This window comes from Nicotiana tabacum, chromosome 18 (genome assembly GCF_000715075.1).
Source record: "Nicotiana tabacum cultivar K326 chromosome 18, ASM71507v2, whole genome shotgun sequence".
NCBI lineage: Eukaryota > Viridiplantae > Streptophyta > Magnoliopsida > Solanales > Solanaceae > Nicotiana > Nicotiana tabacum.
Window position 1 is genome coordinate 64,661,262 of NC_134097.1, and position 22,127 is coordinate 64,683,388.

The following is a 22,127-nucleotide window of genomic DNA, read 5'->3' on the forward strand; positions in this document are numbered from 1 at the left end:
AGGTTCTTGGCCACCATTTCGCATAATATACTAAATACCACCAATTTCAACATTAAGAATGGAAAACAATATGGAGAAAACATTTTTTTTAATTACTTTTTCTTTGGTATTCTATTGTTTCACAGAAAACAATAGTGCGGGTGATAATTAAAAAAAAAAAAAAAAAAGAGAAAGAAAAAGGATTGCAATCCAACGCCCAGCTTTTGCAGTTTTCCCCTTGATCTTCCCTTATTTCCTGCTTAAATTTTTCTTTCGAAAGAATGTTACTCCTTTCGATCCACTTTAATTGTTTTTAGTTTTTTTCACACATATTAAGGAATTCACTTTTTAACATTAATTAATAATGAAATTGACCAAATTAACCTTAATTTGTTCATTGAAAATATAACAAATACTCATATGCTCTTCTACTTCAAGGGTAACTTTGAAAAAAAAGAAGTTAATCCTTCTTGATATTTGAAGAAATCAAATATTATGGACCAAAAAAAGACCTAAAAATCAATTAAAGTGGACTGGGGAGTATTCTCTTTTAAAACTAAAGTGCTTATGTTAAAACCACAATTTTCTAGGATATTTTACAAATAAAATAAAATAAAATAAAATAAATGAGAAGGTTAAAATTGCATTGATTTCATCAGTCGAAAACCAAGTTTAATTAATTTTACTGATTTAGAAGGTGTAAGTTTTGTTTCCCAACAAAGATCAAGCATATGCATCAACAAAGTAACTTCTTTTCATTTATCTTTTCCTTTTTCTGTTAGTTTCTTCAGATATTAGTTGCTATAAATAGGCAGTGGTCTAGTGATTGATTTTCCAATATTAACTCCTCCAACTACTCAACTTCTTCCCTGATTTTCTCTCTTCCATTATACACCTTTTTTGTGTGTTTCAGATGGCTGCCATGCAAAAATATTCTTCTTTGCTCCTTTTCCTGATCATGTTGGGTATGTCTTTATTAACTCTTTCATTACCCCAAGTCCCTATGATTAATTAATTCTTTATTATTTTTTATTCTATTCTTATTGCAAGTTTTTTCTGATATTAACTAATTCAAAAGAATTTCATGGTATTGCAGCTCGAATTAACTTCCCTTTCTTCTCTCATGTCTTAACTGCAAATTTTATATCATTCGCTGGTAACCGATCTTTAATTTATTAAAAAGAACAATAAGCAAAAAGAGCCAAAAGTGAGGGAGACTAGCTAGACGAAAACTTCGACAATGTAAGTAATACCCTCAATTTCTCTTTTATAAAACTTTTAACCAATAAAAAGCGTCTGCACAGAGTAGTTCAGTTCAAAATATTCGTATTTAGAGTTTTCCTTTGGTTTTTGTTTGAACTTTGTCGAGTAATAAGTCATCAGAGTATTACAAAACATGTCATTTGACAATTTATTCACATAATCATCAAAGAAAACAACATATATGTTGTCCATTAAAGAATCAAGATTGAGCTGTTCTCGAACCTTTTTTAACATACACTTCAACCGTTTCAATTTAGATAAAGTAGTTTGACTCAACATCGAGTTTAATAAAACGCAGAAGACTTTTAAAACTTGTGGTCTTAAAAGCTTAAGGGGTAAAAACTCCGTGGGATCATAACATTTGTGTGGTTATAAAAGTTTCTCATTAACGGTAAAATAGGTAGAATGAAGAGTTTAAAATCGAATTATTTCCAAATTTAGAAATGTGTCATTTATTTTGGAACTGACTAAAAAGGAAAGTACCTCATCTAATTTAAAACGGAGAAAGTAACATTTATATGATTGGCCAGTTAGGTTCAACTAAACTCATTCTTGTAGACTTGAATAATGATATATTTATTTTGAGTTGGCTTTTACTAGTAGCATATTAGCTCATCATATTGTATCATATCATGCAGAAGCGATCACTGTTATTTCAGCCACTGTATTCACCTTGCAAAACAACTGCCCCTATACGGTATGGCCCGGTACACTTTCCGCCAAAGGTGCCGCCATCTCAGGGGATGGCGGCTTTTCATTATCCCACGGTGACACCATCCACCTACCAGCAGAGGCGGATCTAGAATTTAAATTTTGTTGGTTCAATTTTAAGGCTTTTAATATTGAACCCATTGTATTTTTAAATTTATGGGTTCATATCTACTATTTTTGCAATTTTAATGAATTTTTACATATAAATTTTTACTCTGTCGAAAGTTATGGGTTCAGTTGAACCCGTAAGTTATACGCTGCATCCGCCAGCCTACCAGCTCCTTCCGGTTGGTCTGGCCGGTTCTGGGCAAGAACCGGATGCACTTTTGACAATTCCGGTAACGGAAAATGCATCACCGGCGACTGCGGTGCACTAAAATGCACTGGCGCTGGTGTACCGCCAGTGAGTCTAGCAGAATTCACCATTGCCAAAAGCAACAATGAGAAAGACTTTTACGATCTTAGCCTTGTGGATGGATACAATGTGGGTGTCGGTATACAGACTTCTGGTGGCTCCGGTGACTGTCAATACGCCAGTTGTATCGCCGACGTGAACGGAAACTGTCCGAAAGAGTTACAGGTCTTGGATAATTCTGGTAAGGTTGTGGCATGTAAGAGTGCTTGTGCGCAGTTTAACAAGCCGGAATATTGTTGCACCGGCGATCATGCAACGCCACAAACTTGCCAACCGACGCATTATTCTCAGTTGTTCAAGAACGCGTGCCCTACTGCTTATAGTTATGCATATGATCATGCTTCCAGCACCTTTACTTGTTCTGGTTCAGACTACTTGATCACGTTTTGCCCAAGCAGTTCTTGATCAATTTGATGATTGCTTTGCGATTATATTATTATAATACTTTTGTTTTGTTGCACTATTGGCTTAAATAAAGCAGTGAAAATTTCTATAGCCGATCTCAACTTATTGGCTCTGGACATAGTTATTGTTGTTGTTCGATCAATATAAAGATTTAGCTATGGTTTTATGCTAAATTGGTTGTTATGTAATGATTTGGCGCACTCATGATGCATTTAAGTTTTATTTTCTTGTCCTAGTAAAGAACTAGTCCTATATATCTATCAATTACACTTTAAGAACTAGACAGGTTTAATTAAGTCAATTCTCAATATTGATTGTGCCGTGCCTAGGTAGCATATTCATGCGGATTCTAATCATCATATTTTGACTATTCTACGCTTTGCAACATTTGTCTATTTACCCGTAAAACAATACAGTTAAATTTGTTACGTGGATTATAAACAGACGAACTAATTTGATCCAAAGCTAATAAAGAAATAAGATTAAAAATGAGATTTAGCAATTGAAATTGATGAAGATGAAAAGCATGACCCGAATGCAATGTCTCTGAGGACAAAAGTGAAAGCAGTGATAAAGAACAAGTAAAGTTATTTAATGGAGCGCAAAAGTGTCACGACCCAAATTCGACTATAAGCTGTGATGGCGCCTAACGATACCGCTAAGCAAGCCAATAGTGAACTAACCACATGATTGTTTCTTTTAACATTTTAGAAATAACTGATTTTTAATTTGTGCATAAATAGGAAGTAAGAATTTTATAAAATGAGAGATCAATAATTTTGAAAGCAAGTGAGATAAGTAAATATCCAAAAATCATCATGTGTCTACTAGTAAAATTTTCAAGACCTAGTGTCACAAGTGTATGAGCTACTAGTAGAATATACAAAAGAATACTAAACTACTGTATGAAATGAAGTAGACAGAAAGTAAATACAACAGAAAGACTTCAAGTGTTGCGGAAAGGACTAAGAAGGCATCTCACCACGAAGTCTCGGAGGAATCAGGAGTGCGCGCTGGGATGATAACCAGATGCACCTGCCTCAAATGCTGCACGGGTAGTACAGAAGTGTAGCGTGAGTACATAAACAACATGTACTCAGTAAGCATCTAGTCTAGCCTCGAAGAAGTAGTGACGAGGTGTCCACTTCGACACTTACTATGGGCTAATAATAAAATATTGAAACTCTAAATAAGCATAGGGTATGTAAATGATAATAAAACTCAATAACAAGAAATAAATAAACAATTCTTTCTCCGATAGTAAGTCCCAAATCAATTTCCATAATTGAATCATTTAACCTCTCAAGCCAATAAAAACGATATCAAGTATAATTGGGCTCCAAATATTATTACGCACGAATTATGCCGAGGATGTACGGCCTGATCCAAAATACATATACATATACTGTGTGCACTTCCAAGGGTCGAACGACACGAACCGTAGATGCATCTATTATTCTGCCGAGGCGAACGACCCGTTCCCATGAGAGCAGTGGAAATTACGTCGCTTGCGGAATATACTTGCGATGCGAATGAACATAGATTTCTCAAATTTATCATAATATTTCTCAATTCTTTCAAAAAATAAGAAATTCAAAATGGAAACTTTTAAATCTTGAAATCCTCAATCTCACCTATATTCAAGGTAGATAATAAGCATAATCAAATAATGGTGTCAACAAGGCATGGTGTAAATCTAAGGCTACCTGGACATAAGCATAATTAGTAGCTACGTACGGACTCTCGTGACCTCGTGCGTTCGTAGTCCCCAAAAATAGAAGCACATATTAATTCAATTCACCTATGGGGTTAATTCCCTCTTACAAAGTTAGAAAAGAGACTCACCTCGTCTCAAAGCTTACTTTCTGGTTCACAATTGCGCTATAAACCCTCAATTCGGTGCCAAACGACTTGAAATTAGTCAAATATTATATAAAATAGTCAATGCATGTTCAAAAGTTCATATCCCAACTATTAAAGTGATTAACCAATCCTAATAGAAGAATTCCCAAAATTCACCCACGGGCCCACGCGCCCTGATTCCAAAATTGTTTGAAGAAAGTTATTACCCATAACCCCATAAACTCAAATATATGAGTTTCACCCTTCCATAATTATTTTTGTAGTTAAATCCCATTTTTATCAAAACCCTAAGTTTTCCTCAAAAATCCCATAAATCCACCATTCTCCATGTTAAATCGACTTATGATTCATGTATTTAGATAAAGAATCAATAGGGATCACTTACCTCTTGATGTTGATGGAACCCCTCCCAAAGATGCTCTCAAAATTGTCCAAGACCACGTGGAAAATGAGGGAAATAAAGCTAAGTCCCGCAATAATAGCTATTGCACAAGTTGCAAATGCGACCAAAAACTTCGCAAATGCAAAAAAGGCAGTTTTGCGAAACCTTCCCATCTTCGCGAATGCGAAAGGATCTTCGCGAATGCGATCAAACTTTGCATTTGCGAAACCTGCAACACCAGCCTAGAAACCAGAAAAAAACTGATGTCCTTCAACCCCTCCGAACGCATCCGAAACTCACCCGAGCCCTCGAAGCTCCACACCAAACATCTATACAAGTCTAAAAATATCATACAAACTCACTCATGTGATCGAAATATTGATATAACATCTAAAATCATGAATCAGACGCCAAAATGCATGGATAAACTCATGAAACTCAAAAACTTCTAAAAATACTTTAGCGTGTCCGATTCCTATCAAATCAACTCGGAAGGATGCCAAATTTTACGTACAAGTCATAAACAACATTACGGAACTATTCCAGGTCTCAGAATCATAATTGGACCTTGATAACACCAAAACCTACTCGAAACAAAATTTAAAGAACTGTAAAACCTTCAAAGAGCCAACTTTCACTATAAGACGCTGAAACGCTCCTGGGTCGTCCAAAACCCGATACGAACGTATGCCCAAGTCCGAAATCATCATACAAATCTATTGAAACCGTCAAATCTCGATTTTGAGGTTGTTTACTCAAAAGGTTGACCGAAGTCAAACTTAGCCTTTTAAAGCCAAACCATGGAACCAAGTGTTCTGATTTCAACCCAAACCCTTCCAAATCCTGAACCGGCCATCCCTACAAGTCATAAAATAGTAAAAGCACATACAGGGAGTCTTATTTAGGGGAACGAGGTTCTAAAAAGTAAAATGACCGGTAGGGTTGTTACGTTCTCCACCTCTTAAACAATGATTCATCCTCAAATGGGTTTAGAATCATACCTGGATTGCTGAATAAGTGTGGATATCTGCTCCGCCGGTCCTCCTCAGACTCCCAAGTCGCCCCTTCGACTGGTTGGCCCCTCCACTGAACCTTTACCGTAGAAATCCTCTTGGACCTCAACTGGCAAACCTGCCTATCAACAATGGCAACTGGCTCCTCCTCATAACCCAGGTTCTCATCTAACTAAATTGTGCTAAAGTCTAACACATGTGACATGTTGGCATGATACCTCCGAAGCATAGATATGTGGAAAATTGGATGAACTCCCGATAAACTGGGAGGCAAAGAAAGCTCACAAAAAACCTCCCCAACTCGTCTCAACACCTCAAATGGGCCTATAAACTTTGGGCTCAACTTGCCCTTCTTCCCGAACCTCATGATCCCCTTCATCGGTGAGACTTTCAAGAGAACCTTCTCGCCCACCATAAATGATAAATCACACGCCTTCTGATCTATGCAACTCTTCTATATGGACTGTGCTGTGCAAAGTCGCTCCTAAATTAACTTTACCTTTTCCAAGGCATTCTTCACCAAATTAGTACCATATAACTTAGCCTCGTCGGGCTCAAACCATCCTATGGGAGAACGACATCGCCAACCATATAAAGCCTCAAATGGAGGCATCTCGATGATGGACTGATAACTGTTGTTGTAAGCAAACTCAGCCAAAGGCAAGAATCGATCCCACTGCCCTCGAAAGTCAATCACACATGCTTTGAGCATGTCCTCCAAGATTGGAATTGTCTGCTCCGACTGCCCGCTGTCTATGGATAAAAGGCTGTGTTGAGATCTACATGGGTCCCCAACTCACTCTATAGTGAACCGAGGGCCTCTATCTAATATGATGGAAACAAACACACTATGCAACCGAACTATCTCCTAAAGATAAATCTGGGCCAACCTCTCTGAAGTATACGTGGTCATAACTAGAATGAAGTTGCTGACTTGGTCACTTGTCGACAATGACCCACACTGCATCAAACTTCCACAAGGTCCGCGGCAACCCAAATACGAAGTCTATAGTAATGCGCTCCTATTTCCACTCAGGTATAGTCATCTGCTGGACTAGGCCACCTGGCCTCTGATGCTCATACTCATCCTGCTGGCAATTTAGACACCTCGTAACATACTCAACAATGTCCTTCTTCATCCGCCGCCACCAATAATGCTTTCTTAGGTCGCGATACATCTTCGTGGTACTTGGATGAATAGAATACCGAGAACTGGGTGCCTCATCTAGAATCCTCTCCCTCAAGCCATCAACATTAGGAACATATAGGTTACCCTGGAGTCGTAAAACACCATCCTTACCGATAGTAACCTCCTTGACACCACGCTATAGTACTGTCTCTTTGAGAACCAACAAGTGCAGATCATCAAACTGCTGAGCCTTGATCTGCTCCAATAGTGAAGACTGGGCAACGACGCTTGCAAGAACTCGACTGGGCTTTAAAATGTCCAACAACACAAGTCTATTAGCCAAGGACTGAATGTCCAAAGCTAATAAAGAATGTCAAGGCAGCCGCAACTGCATTCGCCTTGCCCGGATGATAAAGAATGGTAATATCATAGTCCTTTAGGAACTCAAGCCACCCACCCTGCCTCAAATTGAGGTCCTTCTATTTGAACAAATGCTGCAAGCTGCGATGATCAGTGTAAACCTCATAGGACACCCCATAAAGATAATGCCTCCAGATATTAAGAGCATGAACAATCGCGGCCAACTCCAAATCATGTACATGATAATTCTTCTCATGGGGCTTCAGCTGGCGTGAAACATATGCAATAACTCGCCCATCCTGCATCAGTAAACAACCCAAACCAACGCGTGAAGCATTGCAATTCACAGTATACATCCCTGAATCGAAAGGCAACACTAACACCGATGCTGAAGTCAATGGGGTCTTGAGCTTCTGAAAGCTCACCTCACAATCATCGGACCAACGAAATAGAGTACCCTTCTGGGTCAATCTAGTCAAAGGTGCTGCAATAGATGAGAAGCCCTCCACAAACAAGCGATAATAACATGCTAACCCCAAGAAGCTCCCGATCTCAGGAGCTGTAGTAAGATGAGGCCAACTCTGAACTGCCTCAATATTCTTGGGATCCACCTTAATACCCTCGCCTGATACAACATACCCCAAGAAAGCCACATAATCTCACACTTCGAGAACTTAGCATATAACTTCTGTTCCCGCAAGGTCTGAAGTACCACTCTTAAATGCTGCTCGTGCCCCTTTGTGCTATGCCAGTAGATCAAGATGTCATCAATGAAGACAATGGCAAACGAATGAATGTACGGCCTGAACACCCTATTCATCAAATCCATAAATGCCGCCGGGGCGTTAGTCAGACTGAAGGACATTACTAGAAACTCATAATGGCCATATCTAGTCCGGAAAGCAGTCTTTAGAACATCTAAATCCTGAATCATCAACTAATGACCCCGATCTCAAATCGATCTTAGAGAACACCCTGGCACCTTACAACTGGTCAAACAAATCATCGATATGCGGCAACGGGTACTTGTTCTTGATGGTAACTTTGTTCAACTGGCGGTAATCAATGCACATCCGCATAGTCCCATCTTTCTTCTTCACAAATAACACTGGTGCACCCCAAGGCGATACGCTCGTCCTGATGAACCTCTTTGCTAGCAACTTCTCAAGTTGTTCCTTCAACTTCTTCAACTCTTTCGGATCCATATGGTACAGTGGGATAGATATAGGTTGGGTACCTGGAGTCAAATCAATACAGAAATTGATATCACGATCTGGTGGCATGCCTGGAAGATTAGAAGGAAATACATCGGAGAACTCCTAAACTACAGGTACTGAATCAATCGCCAGAGTCTCGGTGGTAGTATCCCGAACATAGGATAGATAAGCCAAATAACCCTTCTCGGCCATGTATTGAGCCTTTATAAAGAGATGATCTGACTAGGTATGCTGATTGATGAACCCTCCCACTCCAATCTAGGCAACTCTGGCATAACCAACGTAACAGTCTTGGCATGGCAATCAAGGATGGAGTGATATGGAGATAACAGTCCATACCTAGAAGGACCTCACAGTCGGGCATATCAAGAAGCAGAAGATCCGCTCTAGTCTCATAACTATAGAATGTAACAATGCATGAGCGATAGACCCGATCCAAAACAACAAAATCGCCCACCAAAGTGGACACATAAACAAGAGTACTCAAGGACTCATGAGGAACATCCAGGAAATGAGAAAACAGAGATGACACATATGAGTAGGTAGACCCAGGATCAAATAATATCGAAGCATCCCTACCGCAGACAGAAATAATACTTGTGATCACGGCATCAAAGGCCACTGCATCTGGTCTAGCCAGAAAAGCATAGAATCTAGTTGGAGCACCACCTGCCTGGCCTTCACCTCTAAGATGCCCCTACCCATCTGCCCTCTATCTCAGGGCAGCTGAACGGTATAGCAGCTGATGATGTAATCATAGGTTGAGAACCCTGCTGTACTGCCTTACCCCGAAGTCTGGGGAAAAACCTTTTCATGTGGCCAGGATCCCCGTACTCGTAACAACCCCTGAGAGCGGTAGACTGCTGCCCTAAAGTCTGACCTTGATGTCCTGAATACCCACTGGAAGAATCTTGAATAGATGGTGGGCAGTAGGAACTCTCTAGCATAGCGCTTAAATAAGGTCGCACTAGCGCACCCTGAGGAGGCGACGATGCTGGATATGTAGGCCTGCTAGGCTGACCTCTCCCACACTGACCCTTTCCCCTAGAAGGGGAACCACTGAACCCTCCAAAATAGTGGAATTGCTTGTCCCGTGGCATCTACTCTCAGCTCCGCTGATGATAACCCTCAATCCTCCGAGCTATCTCTACAACTAGCTGGTAAGAAGTCCCTATCTCGACCTCTTGGGCTATAGTGGCCTGAATGCTTGAGTGCAACACCGCAATGAACCTCCGTACTCTCTACGCCTTAGTAGGAAGATCATAAGTGCATGGCAAGACAACTAAGAGAATCTCGCCTCATAATCGGTCACTAACATCTGACCTTGCTGGAGCTGCTTGAACTGAAACCGCAACTCTTCCCTCTGAGAGGGTGGAATATACCTATCCAAGAAAAGGCATATAAATTGATCCCAAGTCATGGGAGGATAACCTGGTTGTCTGCCCAGAAGATAGGACTTCCACCACCTACGGGCCCTGCCCTCCAACTGGAAAGTAGTGAAATCTACCTCGTGGGACTCTAATATACTGATGTTATGCAGTCTATCCCTGCACCAGCCAATGAAGTCTTGGGGATCCTCATGTCACTCACCTCTGAAGACAGGAGGGTGTAGCCTAGTCCATCGGTCTAATAGCTTCTGCGGATTGCCAGCCGCAGCTAGTCTGGTATCAGGTATGGTTACTACCATTGGATGGGCTTAGCCCATGGGTAGTGTGCCGGGGTATGATATACAACAGCTGCATGCCTAGGATCCTGAGCAAAAGGGGTCTGTACGCCCCTCCGCCTGAGATGTGGCTAGGTCTGCTGGAAATAAACTAACTTGGGTCATAGTATCAATGAACCGTAGCATACATCCCAATACCTCTTGAAAGCCCGACGCTAACATGAAATCTATCGGGGCTGGCTCTGCTGCAGGCATCTCGCCCTGCTCCTCAATAATATGATCCTCTATTGGATCCGCTTGTGGCATAGCTAGAGCAACTCTAGGACGTCCTCGTCCCCTTCTACGGGCTAGTGCCCTCCCCCAGCCTCTGCCTCGGCAACTAGCAACAGGGAGAGCATCTCCTCCCAGGTCGGGAACATCCGCTGTGAGCGTTCTCACCATATGTGAGAGAATAAGTGAAAGATACTTAGTATAATATCAACTGCACAATATGAGATGAAAAAGAGTAGTTTCCTAACACCCTATAGCCTCTCGAAGCTAAGTACGAACGTCTCCGTACCGATTCATAAGACTCTATTAGGCCTGCTCATAACTTGTGAACCTACATGAACCTAGTACTCTGATACCATGTTGTCACGAACTAAATTCTACTATAGGCCGTGATGGCGCCCAAGTTTAACACTAGGCAAGCCAACATTGAACTAACCACATGATTGTTTCTTTTAACATTTTACAAATAACTGATTTTTAATTTGTGCATAAATAGGAAGCAAGAATTTAATAAAATGAGAGATCAATAATTTTGAAAGCAAGTGAGATAAGTAAATATCCAAAATTCATCATGTGTCTACTAGCATGTATGCCAAGACCTGGTGTCACAAGTGTATGGGCTACTAGTAGAATATACAAAAGAATATTAAACTACTATCTAAAATGAAGTAGACAGAAAGTAAATGCAATAGAAAGACTTCAAGTGTTGCGTAATGCCCTCAGAAGGCAGCTCACCACGAAGTCTCAGAGGAATCAGGAGTGGACGCCAGGATGATAACCAGATGCACGCGCCTCAGATCCTGCATAGGTAGTACAGAATGTAGCGTGAGTACATAAACAACATGTACCCAGTAAGTATCTAGTCTAACCTCGAAGAAGTAGTGACGATGGGTCTACTCCGATGCTTACTATGGGCTAATAATAAAATACCGAAACTCTAAATAAGCATGGGTTATGTAAATGATAATAAAACTCAATAACATGAAATAAATAAACAATTCTTTCTCTGATAGTAAGTCCCAAATCAATTTCTACCATTGAATCATTTAACCTCTCAAGCCAATAAAAATGATATCAAGTATAATTGGGCTCCAAATATTATTACTCACGAATTATGCGGAGGACGTACGACCCGATCAAAAATACATATACATATACTATGTGAACTGCCGAGGGTTGAACGATACGAATCATAGATGCATCTATTAACCTGATGAGGTGAACAACCCTCTCTTATGAGAGTAATGGAATTTATCTCGCTCGCGGAACGAGTGAACTTAGATTTCTCAAAGTTATCATAATATTCCTCAATTCTTTCAAAAAACAAGAAAGTCAAACTGGAAACTTTTAAATCTCTAAATCATCAATCTCAGCTCTATTCAATCAAATAATAAGCATAGTCAAATAATAATATTATCAAGGCATGGTTTAAACCTAAGGCTACGCGGACATAAGCATAATTAGTAGCTACGTATGGACTCACGTCACCTCGTGCGTACGTAGCTCCCATAAATAGAAACACATATTAATTCAATTCACCTATGGGGTTAATTTCCTCTTATAAGGTTAGAAAAGATACTTATATCGTCTCAAAGTTTACTTTTCAGTCCATAATTGCGCTTTAAACCCTCAATTCGGTGCCAAACAATTCGAAACTAGTCAAATATTATATAAAATAGTCAATACATGTTCAAAAGTTCATATCCCAACTATTAAAGTGATTACTCAACTCCAATTGAAGAATTCTTAAAATTCACCCCAGGCCAACGTGCTCGGATTCAAGAAATTTTCGAAGAAAGTTGTTACCTATCGTCATGAACTCAAATATATGATTTTAACCCAATTTCATAATCATTTTCGTGATTAAATCTCATTTTTATCAAAACCCTAAGGTTTCCTCAAAAATTCCATAAATACCACCATTTTCCATGTTAAACCTACTTATGATTCGTGTATTTAGCTAAAGAATCGATAGGGATCACTTACCTCTTGATGTTGATGGAACCCCTCCCAAAGATGCTATCAAAATCGTCCAAGACCAAGTGGTAAATGAGGGAAATAAAGCTAAGTTCCGCATTAAAAGATATTGCATGGGTCGCAGGTGTCGCATTTACGACACCTTGTTCGCAAATGCGACAAAACGATAACAAATGCGAAGACTGGCCATCTCTGCCATGGTCGCAAATGCGACCAAAAACTTTGCAAATGCGAACTCCACAGTGCCTTCCATCTTCTCAAATGCGAATGGTTCTTCACAAATGCGATCAAAACTTCGCATTTGCGAGACCTTCAGCACCAAACTAGAAACCAAAAAAAAAAAAAACTGAAGTCCTTCCACCCATCTGAACGCATCCGAAACTCACCTGAGCCCTCGACGCTCCACGCCAAAAGTCCACAAAAGTCTAAAAACATCATACAAACTTGCTCACATGATCAAAACACCGAAATAACATCTAAAATCATGATTCGGATGCCAAAACACATGGATTAACTCATGAAACTCAAAAACTTCTAAAAATACTTTCGCACGTTGGATTCCTATCAAATCAACTCGGAATGATGCCAATTTTTGTGTGCAAGTCATAAACGACATTACGAAACTATTCCCGGTCTTGGAATCACAATTGGACCTTGATAACAAAAAAACCTACTCTAACACAAATTTAAAGAACTTTAAAACCTTCAAAGAGCCAACTTTCACTGTTAGGTGCCGAAACGCTCCTGGTTCGTCCAAAACCCACTCTGAACATATGCCAAAGTTCAAAATTATCATACGAACCTATAGGAACCATCAAATCCCGATTCCAAGGTCATTTACTCAAAACATTGACCGAAGTCAGACTTAGCCTTTTAAAGCCAAACCATGAAACCAAGTGTTCTAATTTCAACCTGATATTTCCAAATCCCGAACTAACCATCCCCGCAAGTCATAAAACAGTAAAAGCACATACGAGGAGTCTTATTTAGTATAACGAGGTTCTAAAAAGGCAAAACGAATTGTCGGGTCATTACAAAAATTAAAATACAGCATATGTTTGCAAAGAATTTTGTCCCCTTATAATTGTTGTTAAGCCTAATATTTATAGCATTTTCTAGGGAAACAAGATGCTAGGATCAAACTCCTCTTAAATTATAATAAAAAGACATCGATTAGCATGTAAGGGCTGGCCATAAATGCAAATATTCTCTGTAATAGTCCCTCATTTAATGTTATAGAATATTCCCTCATTGAATGCTATCCGATGGCAAATAGTTGATCTTTCCCTGTTGACCATGCTCTTTAGGAATTTACTCAATGTCGATTGAATTTGTTGTATACGATATTGGTTGTTATTTGACTTGGATTTTACCTATCTTTGGTTCCACATGTCATGCTACAATTCGACTATTCATTATAAACCAATTTTGCCTTATATAGATAGTTTCTCTACTTTTCGGTGACATATCTTTTTGTTACCAAAAAATTGGTGATGATTCCTTTCTTTGGGGGAAAGTTCCTGAACAGTCTCTGACACTTGAAAGGACGCATTTCTTCTCGCATTTAACACCCTGAACATGTGTTGCCCCGCGATTAAGCAAATATTTTTGCCGGTTTTCGAGGTAATCGTGACCACGATTTTTACCATTTATAACTTCATTTCTACTTATTATTTCACTTCTTTACTTCCAAAATTTTCATAAGACCTTCTTCCTCTTTGCATCTGCTTAGAATTTTCCACCTTCTTCAACTCTCTTAGCAAAAGATTTTCTGAACCTTTACTACCGTGGCTTCTTTCTCTGTACTCTTCGAAAGCTCTGGTCTAAAAAGCAAGGACAAAGAAACTGATGTCGATTCTGAACCTCCCACTGTAAGAACTGTCCCACCCGAACATCTCAGTACTGCTAAGGCCACCTCTACATATTCAAAGACTTAGCCCGTTAGTAGGTATCCCTCCTCCATTTGCCCTTCTAGTATCCCAAATGTGAAGGAAGACTGCAATTGCCCTAATCTTGAAAACCTCGCTCCAGATATGAAAGATCATGTTAATTCACCAAGGTGGGTTTTACGTATGTCTATACATATCCCTTTACCGTAGGTCCACTCTCCCTAGGTTTGAATGAAGGGATCGACCCCATTTTTTGGAATTTTTCCACATGTACCAGATCTACTTAGCACAAGTAGGCCCATAAATATGGCGAACGGTGGCTTGCCTTCAGCAGCTATACATGGAGACCGTGAAAACCCTAACCCTTGCTTGCATGATGAATCTTTACTCTCCCATAATTTTTTGTGGGGTAGTAATAAACTTCAGCAAACGTGGCTACCACACTCTTCTCACCGACGTAGATGATGACAATGATCATGGGTGGATGGAGCAATTCGTCATCATCTCTACCAGGGACATCATCCCGTCCACAACTTTATCTTTTCCTGAGTTGTGGAATAGCTTTCGCACATTTTTGATTTATTCACTTTCTTCCTTCGTGAAAAGATTATTTTCCATTGTTGCTGATTTTCATGTTTCTTTTATTCCAGCTACCCGATGAGAACCACCACGGGCTCAAGTCCTGGACTAATGGGTTCATAAAATTCTAGAAATCACAACACAAGAATTCTGCAGGTGGAAGAAATGGCCCTCAAATACGGGTGGAAGGATAAAAATCAAGGTATACTTAGTCCTTCTTCTTTTTTATCTATATAAGAACATAAGTAACTTCATGAAAGAGTTTCTAACTCCTTTTTTTTTGCTTGATTTAGGACTTGTGCAGGGCTCTGTCACCTATCTCGAGGTCGACATTTTAACTGACTCCGAAGAGGCCAAGAGGGTGCTACAAAATTCCCTTGCTCAAAGCAGTGCTCGCAGATTTGCTTCAGGCGAGGGTGCCTCCTCTCGAAGTCCCCAGCCCGAGAATAAGCAACAAAAAGGCGACATTCTTCTTTAGATGGGACTTAAAATAAGAAAATAAAGAAAACAACAATTAAGCCAGCTGCAGTGGTTATTGTGGATGATGGGGAAGCCAGTGATGAAGTGGCTCCCTTTCAAAGGAGAAAAATATCTTCATCAGCTCAGCCGAGAGAGCTTCCAAACCTGACCATAGAAGAAACCCAAGCACTTTGGGGCGAGATGAACCCCGTGAATAATGCTGATTCTTGCGTTCCAATCCCCATTGTTTCCGGTCCAATGAGCTCGGACCCTGGGCCTCTTTTGCCTTCGACCACTAAGCAAATAATAATCAATACTGTCCCTGCCGTAGCTGCTTCTCATCCTTCCATACCAACAACTTCACGCCCATTGACACCAACTATTCCTTTACCACCAACACCAACTACATCTCCTCCACAGGTAACGGACGATCGAGAAATGGGTACATCTCCTCCGTGGTCTCCCGACCATGGGAATTTGGGGCACGATTATTCACCCCCTTCTCAAATCCATGAGGGAGGGGAAGTGTTACTCTATCTGTTTCGAAGGAGTGCCATCTTTTTTCCAAGCCAGTGGAGCTTGCAAACTATCTGAATCCGTTGGTTTCGAAAAAAAATTGGAAGAAAATGCACTTCCTTTTGGGAGAGTACTTGTTAAACAATACCATGTACAATGCAACATAGGTACCGTACTTGTTTCTTATAACCTTTTTTCCATTTACCTGCTGCAATGGAAATCCCAACTTTGACATTCTCGTTTACAGGCTAACTTTCTTACTTCCGAAGGCCTGTAGAGACTAATCATTGATAAGTAAGGTCTTGCTTCCGAGCAGGATCAACTATTGGCCGAAAGGAACCAACTTACTGTGCGCCTCCCAGTGTTAGAAGCAAAAGATGGTTAGATGGGTGAGCTTGAGACCCAATTATAGCAAAGCATCCAAGATAAAATGGCCCACAGCCAAGAAGACACTCAATTACATGAACTACTTTAGGAGGCTAAGGCTAAGTGGGCCGAGCTTCATGATGTTGTGCTTGCTGCTGCCGAGCGCGAGTCTGACTTCAATGAGCAAATCAATAATTTAAAGGAAGAATTAAGCTCAAAAATTGAGGAGGCCAATGCTGTAGAGTAAAAGAGAGCCAAGATGGAGGATAGGCTCAAGAGAGCCATGGATCAAAACCGGATTCACTCAACTACAAATATTGAGCTCGACTCTCGCCTTAGTGCCATGAAATCTGAAAGGGAAAAACTCCAGACCAAGGTCGATAAGCTTAAAACCAAACTCCAAGAACAAGGGGATTCACTCATCTTTGAGAAAACATATGCCATATATCATATGAGAAGGAAAATCTTAGAAGAGGCCAAAAGGCATCACTAATATAGATGATTGTTTTACCCAGGCCTGAGAATTGAAGTTGTCTGCTCGTGAACGCCTTCCCGATCAACCTGCTTCACCTGACTCTTCGAGCACTGGTTCTAAGTATTCGGGGACCGAAGGGGAGATTGAGGAAGATGAAGATGAATACCTCGAACCGGTAGCTGATCCGCCTTCCTCTACCGAGGGAAATATAGATCCCCCTCCCTCCGGGCGTCAACGACGACGATGCATAGTTTATTTTTCTCTTCTTTTTTTTCTTTATAATTGTTCCAGATCTTTTATCGGATTTCGTAAGTGATAAATAAATAAAGCATTTCTTGCTTAAGTGTTGTTTAAAAATACTCCCTTTTAGTTGATTAACGCTTGAGGCATATTTTCATCCAAAAGCTTTTGATTTTGGATATAAAATCTTCTGGAACCTACCCTTTACTGTGAGGGTTTCATAAGATAGGGCCCTCTCATGTTTACGATGCTCTTGAAGTGGACATCTCCTTTTCATTCGGGCATAAGCATTTGAATTTTTTGTTAACTTTTCAATGGTAAAATCAACTCATCATTTGGACAAGAAATAAGATAAAAATAAACGGACTTTATTTTATTCCTTCTATCTTTAAAAGTACATAGATTTCGTTTTATAAAGTAAAAAAAATTCCAATATATGTGGAGTTGATACCCAATTTTTCCCATAATATTTTCAAAACTATGCATTGGCACCAATTAGTATTTTTCATACAATTTCTCCATTTTAAAAATATTTTAATTAATTTATCCCAACATTTTATTTATAAAACAATCATTGATTGTGTCACACAATAACTTTATAATAATTTTTGTGGCTTAATTTATCATTTGCATTTATATCAAGTTTCAATTATTGTACAAATAGCCACATTGGTATTTTTAGGATGCAATTGCAATTACTTTGCGATTATAGCCTATGCATGCATTATTACATTATTTTATCGGAAAATAGTCTTTTATATTTTTTAAATATTAAGCAATTACTTTAAAATATTTTCATGTATGAAAATCATTTTTATAATTTATTAACCATTTTTTAAAATTATCTTAGCAACTAATTACGCATTTAATAAATAGCCCCTTTTTATTTTGGACCTAGCCTATTAAATTAGCCTAATTTTAACCCCCCCCCCCAATCCCAATCAGGCCCAAAACTTACCCAGCCCAAATCTATAAAACCCAACCCGGCCCCAAATCCTTTCAATCTTGGCTGTTGATCACAAAGATCAACGGCTACCATTACCCCTTACCTTTTTTTATTTCCAAAAGACCCCCAAACTCGGCCACTCTCACCCAAACAGCCGCCCTAAAACCCCTTTCCTCTCCAATGCTCTCAAAACCTAACCCTAATCCACCCACTCCACCACTTATCTATGGCCATCCATGGTGGTTTCTCACCACCCCCAGGCCTCTAATGGACTCTCCTGTACTGCTATCACCATCTCCAAGGTCATCAAGGGACCAGGGTTAGTCTGCTTATGCCTTTGGTCTTTGCTCGCCTGTTTCAGGCTGTTCCGGTTCGATTTTGAGTAAGATCTTCCTATATCGCCTTAGATCTATGGATTTCTAAGCTTGCTTCTTCACCTCTATGTTGTTCTTCTCGAAACCCTAATTTTAGTCCTTTGAACTTCTCAGATCTGTGCAAGATCTAAGACATATCGAACCTATTTCATATGAGTTTTACAAGAACCTTCTGATTTTCGAATGGTTTTCCATTTTTTCTAAACTAGGGTTTCCCGAATTTTTTTTCCAAAACATTTGATAATTTTGAGTGTTTAATCTTCTATTTCTTATGTGTTTTAACCGATTTCATAAGGTTTTCTCTAACCCTAACTCGTTTATGCTAAAAAACCCTAATTTGTTTCAACATTTTGTTTGGCTTCTGAGTTACTTGTGTACCGACTTTGTCTTATGCTTTGGTTCCTGTGATTTTTCTTTAGCCTAATTAGATGTCTTGTGATTTTTATCCTAATATGCCTCTACTAAGGTTCTTGGTTCGACTCCTTACTGATTCTATATGTCTATATTCATTTTTGCCTATTTTTGGTAAACATATATTTTCACCCTTAAATTAGTGTTGATTTGAATTCTTGATTTATCAATATGTTTCCTGACTATTCCTTTCTTGCCTTATTTGAAATTGTCTGCGATACTTACTGACTCTTTGCATGATTCTTTCCTTAATTAAACCCTTGACTCTCTATTCTGAAGATCTTTATTTTTGGTTGGATTTGAACTCTTTTCTTTAACAAGACCTATGATTCTTATTTCTTTACTCCGTTTAATTGAACCGCTTGCCTTAATTAGTTGCTATCTTTACCGTTGGTTGATTTTCCTTAATTAAAGGAGAAAAACTATGTTGAATCCTTGTGTGATTGATTCTGAAATTTCTTAATTGATGATTGATGATTACTTTACCTTATTTACTCTGCTCTCGAACTACTATATAAAATCTCTTATTTTAACTTCTTAAACACGAACACTAGTTCATCTACACTCTCACACTCTCAAAAGCTCTCTATTCTCTTCTATTACTTGTAATTCTCACTAATCCAGCCAGCTGTAAGCCAAGGTTGGCTATTTGCACCATCTCTGCTCTATACTCTGTATTCTCTCCTTGACTGGTATGTCCCGATTCAATTCACATTCCAAAACTATGTGTTTTCTTTGTTGCTGCAGTTCATTAGTTGTGATTTCCAATTCTATTTGCTATTCTACTGTCATATGCTCAATGTGTAACCAGCATGTTTAGATTACACTGCCTATTTACTGTATCACTCAGCATGTTTAAGTTTGTTATGTTAAAAGCTATGACTAGTATACTGTTTAGCATGCCCAATCCTGCTTTAGATAATTGCATGAATCCTATTTATTCACTAGTATGTCCAAGTTGCATTGTTTGTTTACTGTCTCACCCAGCATGTCTAAATTCTGCTTGTTCTATATGTATTTCTAAAACTTTGAATGCTTCATGAAATGCTTGTCTAGTTTGTTCATCTAAGTCTTACCTACTCTAGTTCACTAATGAAATCTTGTTAAGACATTTAGCCCTTTCAAAGGTACTCTAGTTGTGTGTATTGGTCATGTCTAAGACCTATGTATTAACATATCTTTGTAACTAACTTGTCAATTCCACAACTTCTTGAGGAATCTGTGTATTTGTTTGCTATCACTAAGGTGCATTCTAGGTGTCCCTACCCCTTTCTCCTTGTGTGAAGTTTGTTGCCAAAATATTTTCTGAAGTTGTTCTGGGACTAGTATTCTGATTTCAAGATGTTCTTTTTCATGCTTTTCCAACTACTATTTTACTCAAACTAGTATTGGTTTTCAAAAAATCTTCTCACTTCTAAGACCCTTCTCTATACTGTTAAAATTATGCACTCCCACTTACTCTTAGTTCATTAAGTCCTGCCCCTCTTGTATGTGTATTGCTTAGAGGTCCCTGAAATCTCTCTGAACTCTGGCATATCAGGGCTGGCAATTCCACACTGCACGTAATCAGTTCTTATTTGAGAAAGGTATAGGTGTGAGCACTACCCGGAATCCTTGAGGCCCTTAGGGAACTCTGACACACCTAGACATGAGATTGGCTATGGAACTTTGAGCACTTGAGACTACTGAAGGCTTGGAAATTACTTTGGGCCTACTTCAGGCTCCATATAGTTTAATGTATATTTATAATTATGTAATTCATTCAATTCTTGGTCTGTAATAATTAATTATAAAAAAATATTGGGGTGACTAATGAAAAGGGAGGGTAGTTGTATATTGTGGGTAAAGTTGGGTAGATAAAATTCCTATAGGGTTTATTTTGATTTACATGTGTTGTGTTAGACAACCTGCCTATAGGATTTCTTGGTTAAAATGAATTCTACCTGCTGCATTTCATATAATTAGATATCATGCCTATAGGGTGTAAAGCAACTGAGGTTCAGTTTCCATTAGAGCATGTATTCAAATTCATCTCCTTCGAAATCATGCCTATAGGATTTAAAATCAGTTTTAATAGAAATCACGCCTATAGGATTTAAAATCAGTTTTAATAGAAATCACGCCTATAGGATTTAAAATCAGCTTTAATAGAAATCATGCCTATAGGGATTTTGCTTTGGTCAAATAAGTTCTACTTGCTTTACCTTATGTTTAATTAGAAATCATGCCTATAGGATCTAAACCAGTTTAATGAGACCTAAAATTAGTTTAACTTTAACTCATGCTTGTAGATTCTGAATCAGTTTAATTAACTAATCTATTCATTTCTTTAATAAGTTTTCAATGCTGCATCAATTAATACTACTAGAGAGCATGCCTATATGATCCAAATTGCTCGTTTAAAATTGTTTACTGTCTCATTGCATTCCTGATTAATGATGAGATACCATGATCATAGGACATCACTATTATACGCCTAGGTAAGCCTGTAGGGTGACTAAAATTCTGTAATTGTAAAACTGCGCCTTGTACTTGTAACTGCTCATGTTTCAACAGGTTTAAAAAAAAATCAATAGGCAAATAGATTAAGTTCTTTTACACTTTGGTCCTAACTCAATACTGCATATTCACTACTCACCTAGACATCCTATTATAGAATTCCTCTTAGATATCTGAACATTGTTGTTTGATACGTGCACTTACTTGTTCTGTTTGTGGAGGAAAATGTGAGCCTTTAATTGTTCTCTCTTTAATACAGTCCTAATTGTTTTTGGTTGACGCCTAGATTTTTCTCCTTTAAGTACCTTAGGATGGTCTAGAAATACCTAAATTAGAGGTCCTAATTACCTCCAGGGCCACAAGGAAGGGACGGGTAGTGCACACATATGATATCTTTCAAGGTTGCTAGAACGCTTTATGCTATGACCAAGGGGAGGGAATTGGGTAGTGATGATATGATGACTACGCGCTAATGTCACATGTAGCCCCTTATTGAGAAGTGATTACTGGGCATTGTGTGGGTATGATCCTATAGACTAACCAACTTAGGACCCTTCTTTCCCAATTCCTATGTGTTTTAAATGAACTTCCTTTTCTTTACGTATATATATGCAAGATTGTTCAAACCTTTCCCTTGTTTTCATTACTTGAATCATACATGTACTTAGAATGTCAAAACATGCCTTTATTTGCGAGTATGTGTTAAAATTATTTATTTGTTAAAAT

The 22,127-nt window shown here is 38.9% G+C and overlaps 1 protein-coding gene across 1 annotated transcript; it reads left to right on the top strand.

Annotated features, from left to right (window-relative positions):
- The first annotated feature begins 1,985 nt into the window (after positions 1-1,985).
- LOC107793705 (pathogenesis-related protein 5-like) lies at positions 1,986-2,948 on the top strand. Its single transcript, XM_075236164.1, has 2 exons — positions 1,986-2,009; positions 2,204-2,948. The coding sequence occupies exons 1-2, from the start codon at positions 1,986-1,988 to the stop codon at positions 2,771-2,773; spliced, it is 594 nt and encodes a 197-aa protein (XP_075092265.1). The 3' UTR covers positions 2,774-2,948.
- The last annotated feature ends 19,179 nt before the right edge of the window (positions 2,949-22,127 follow it).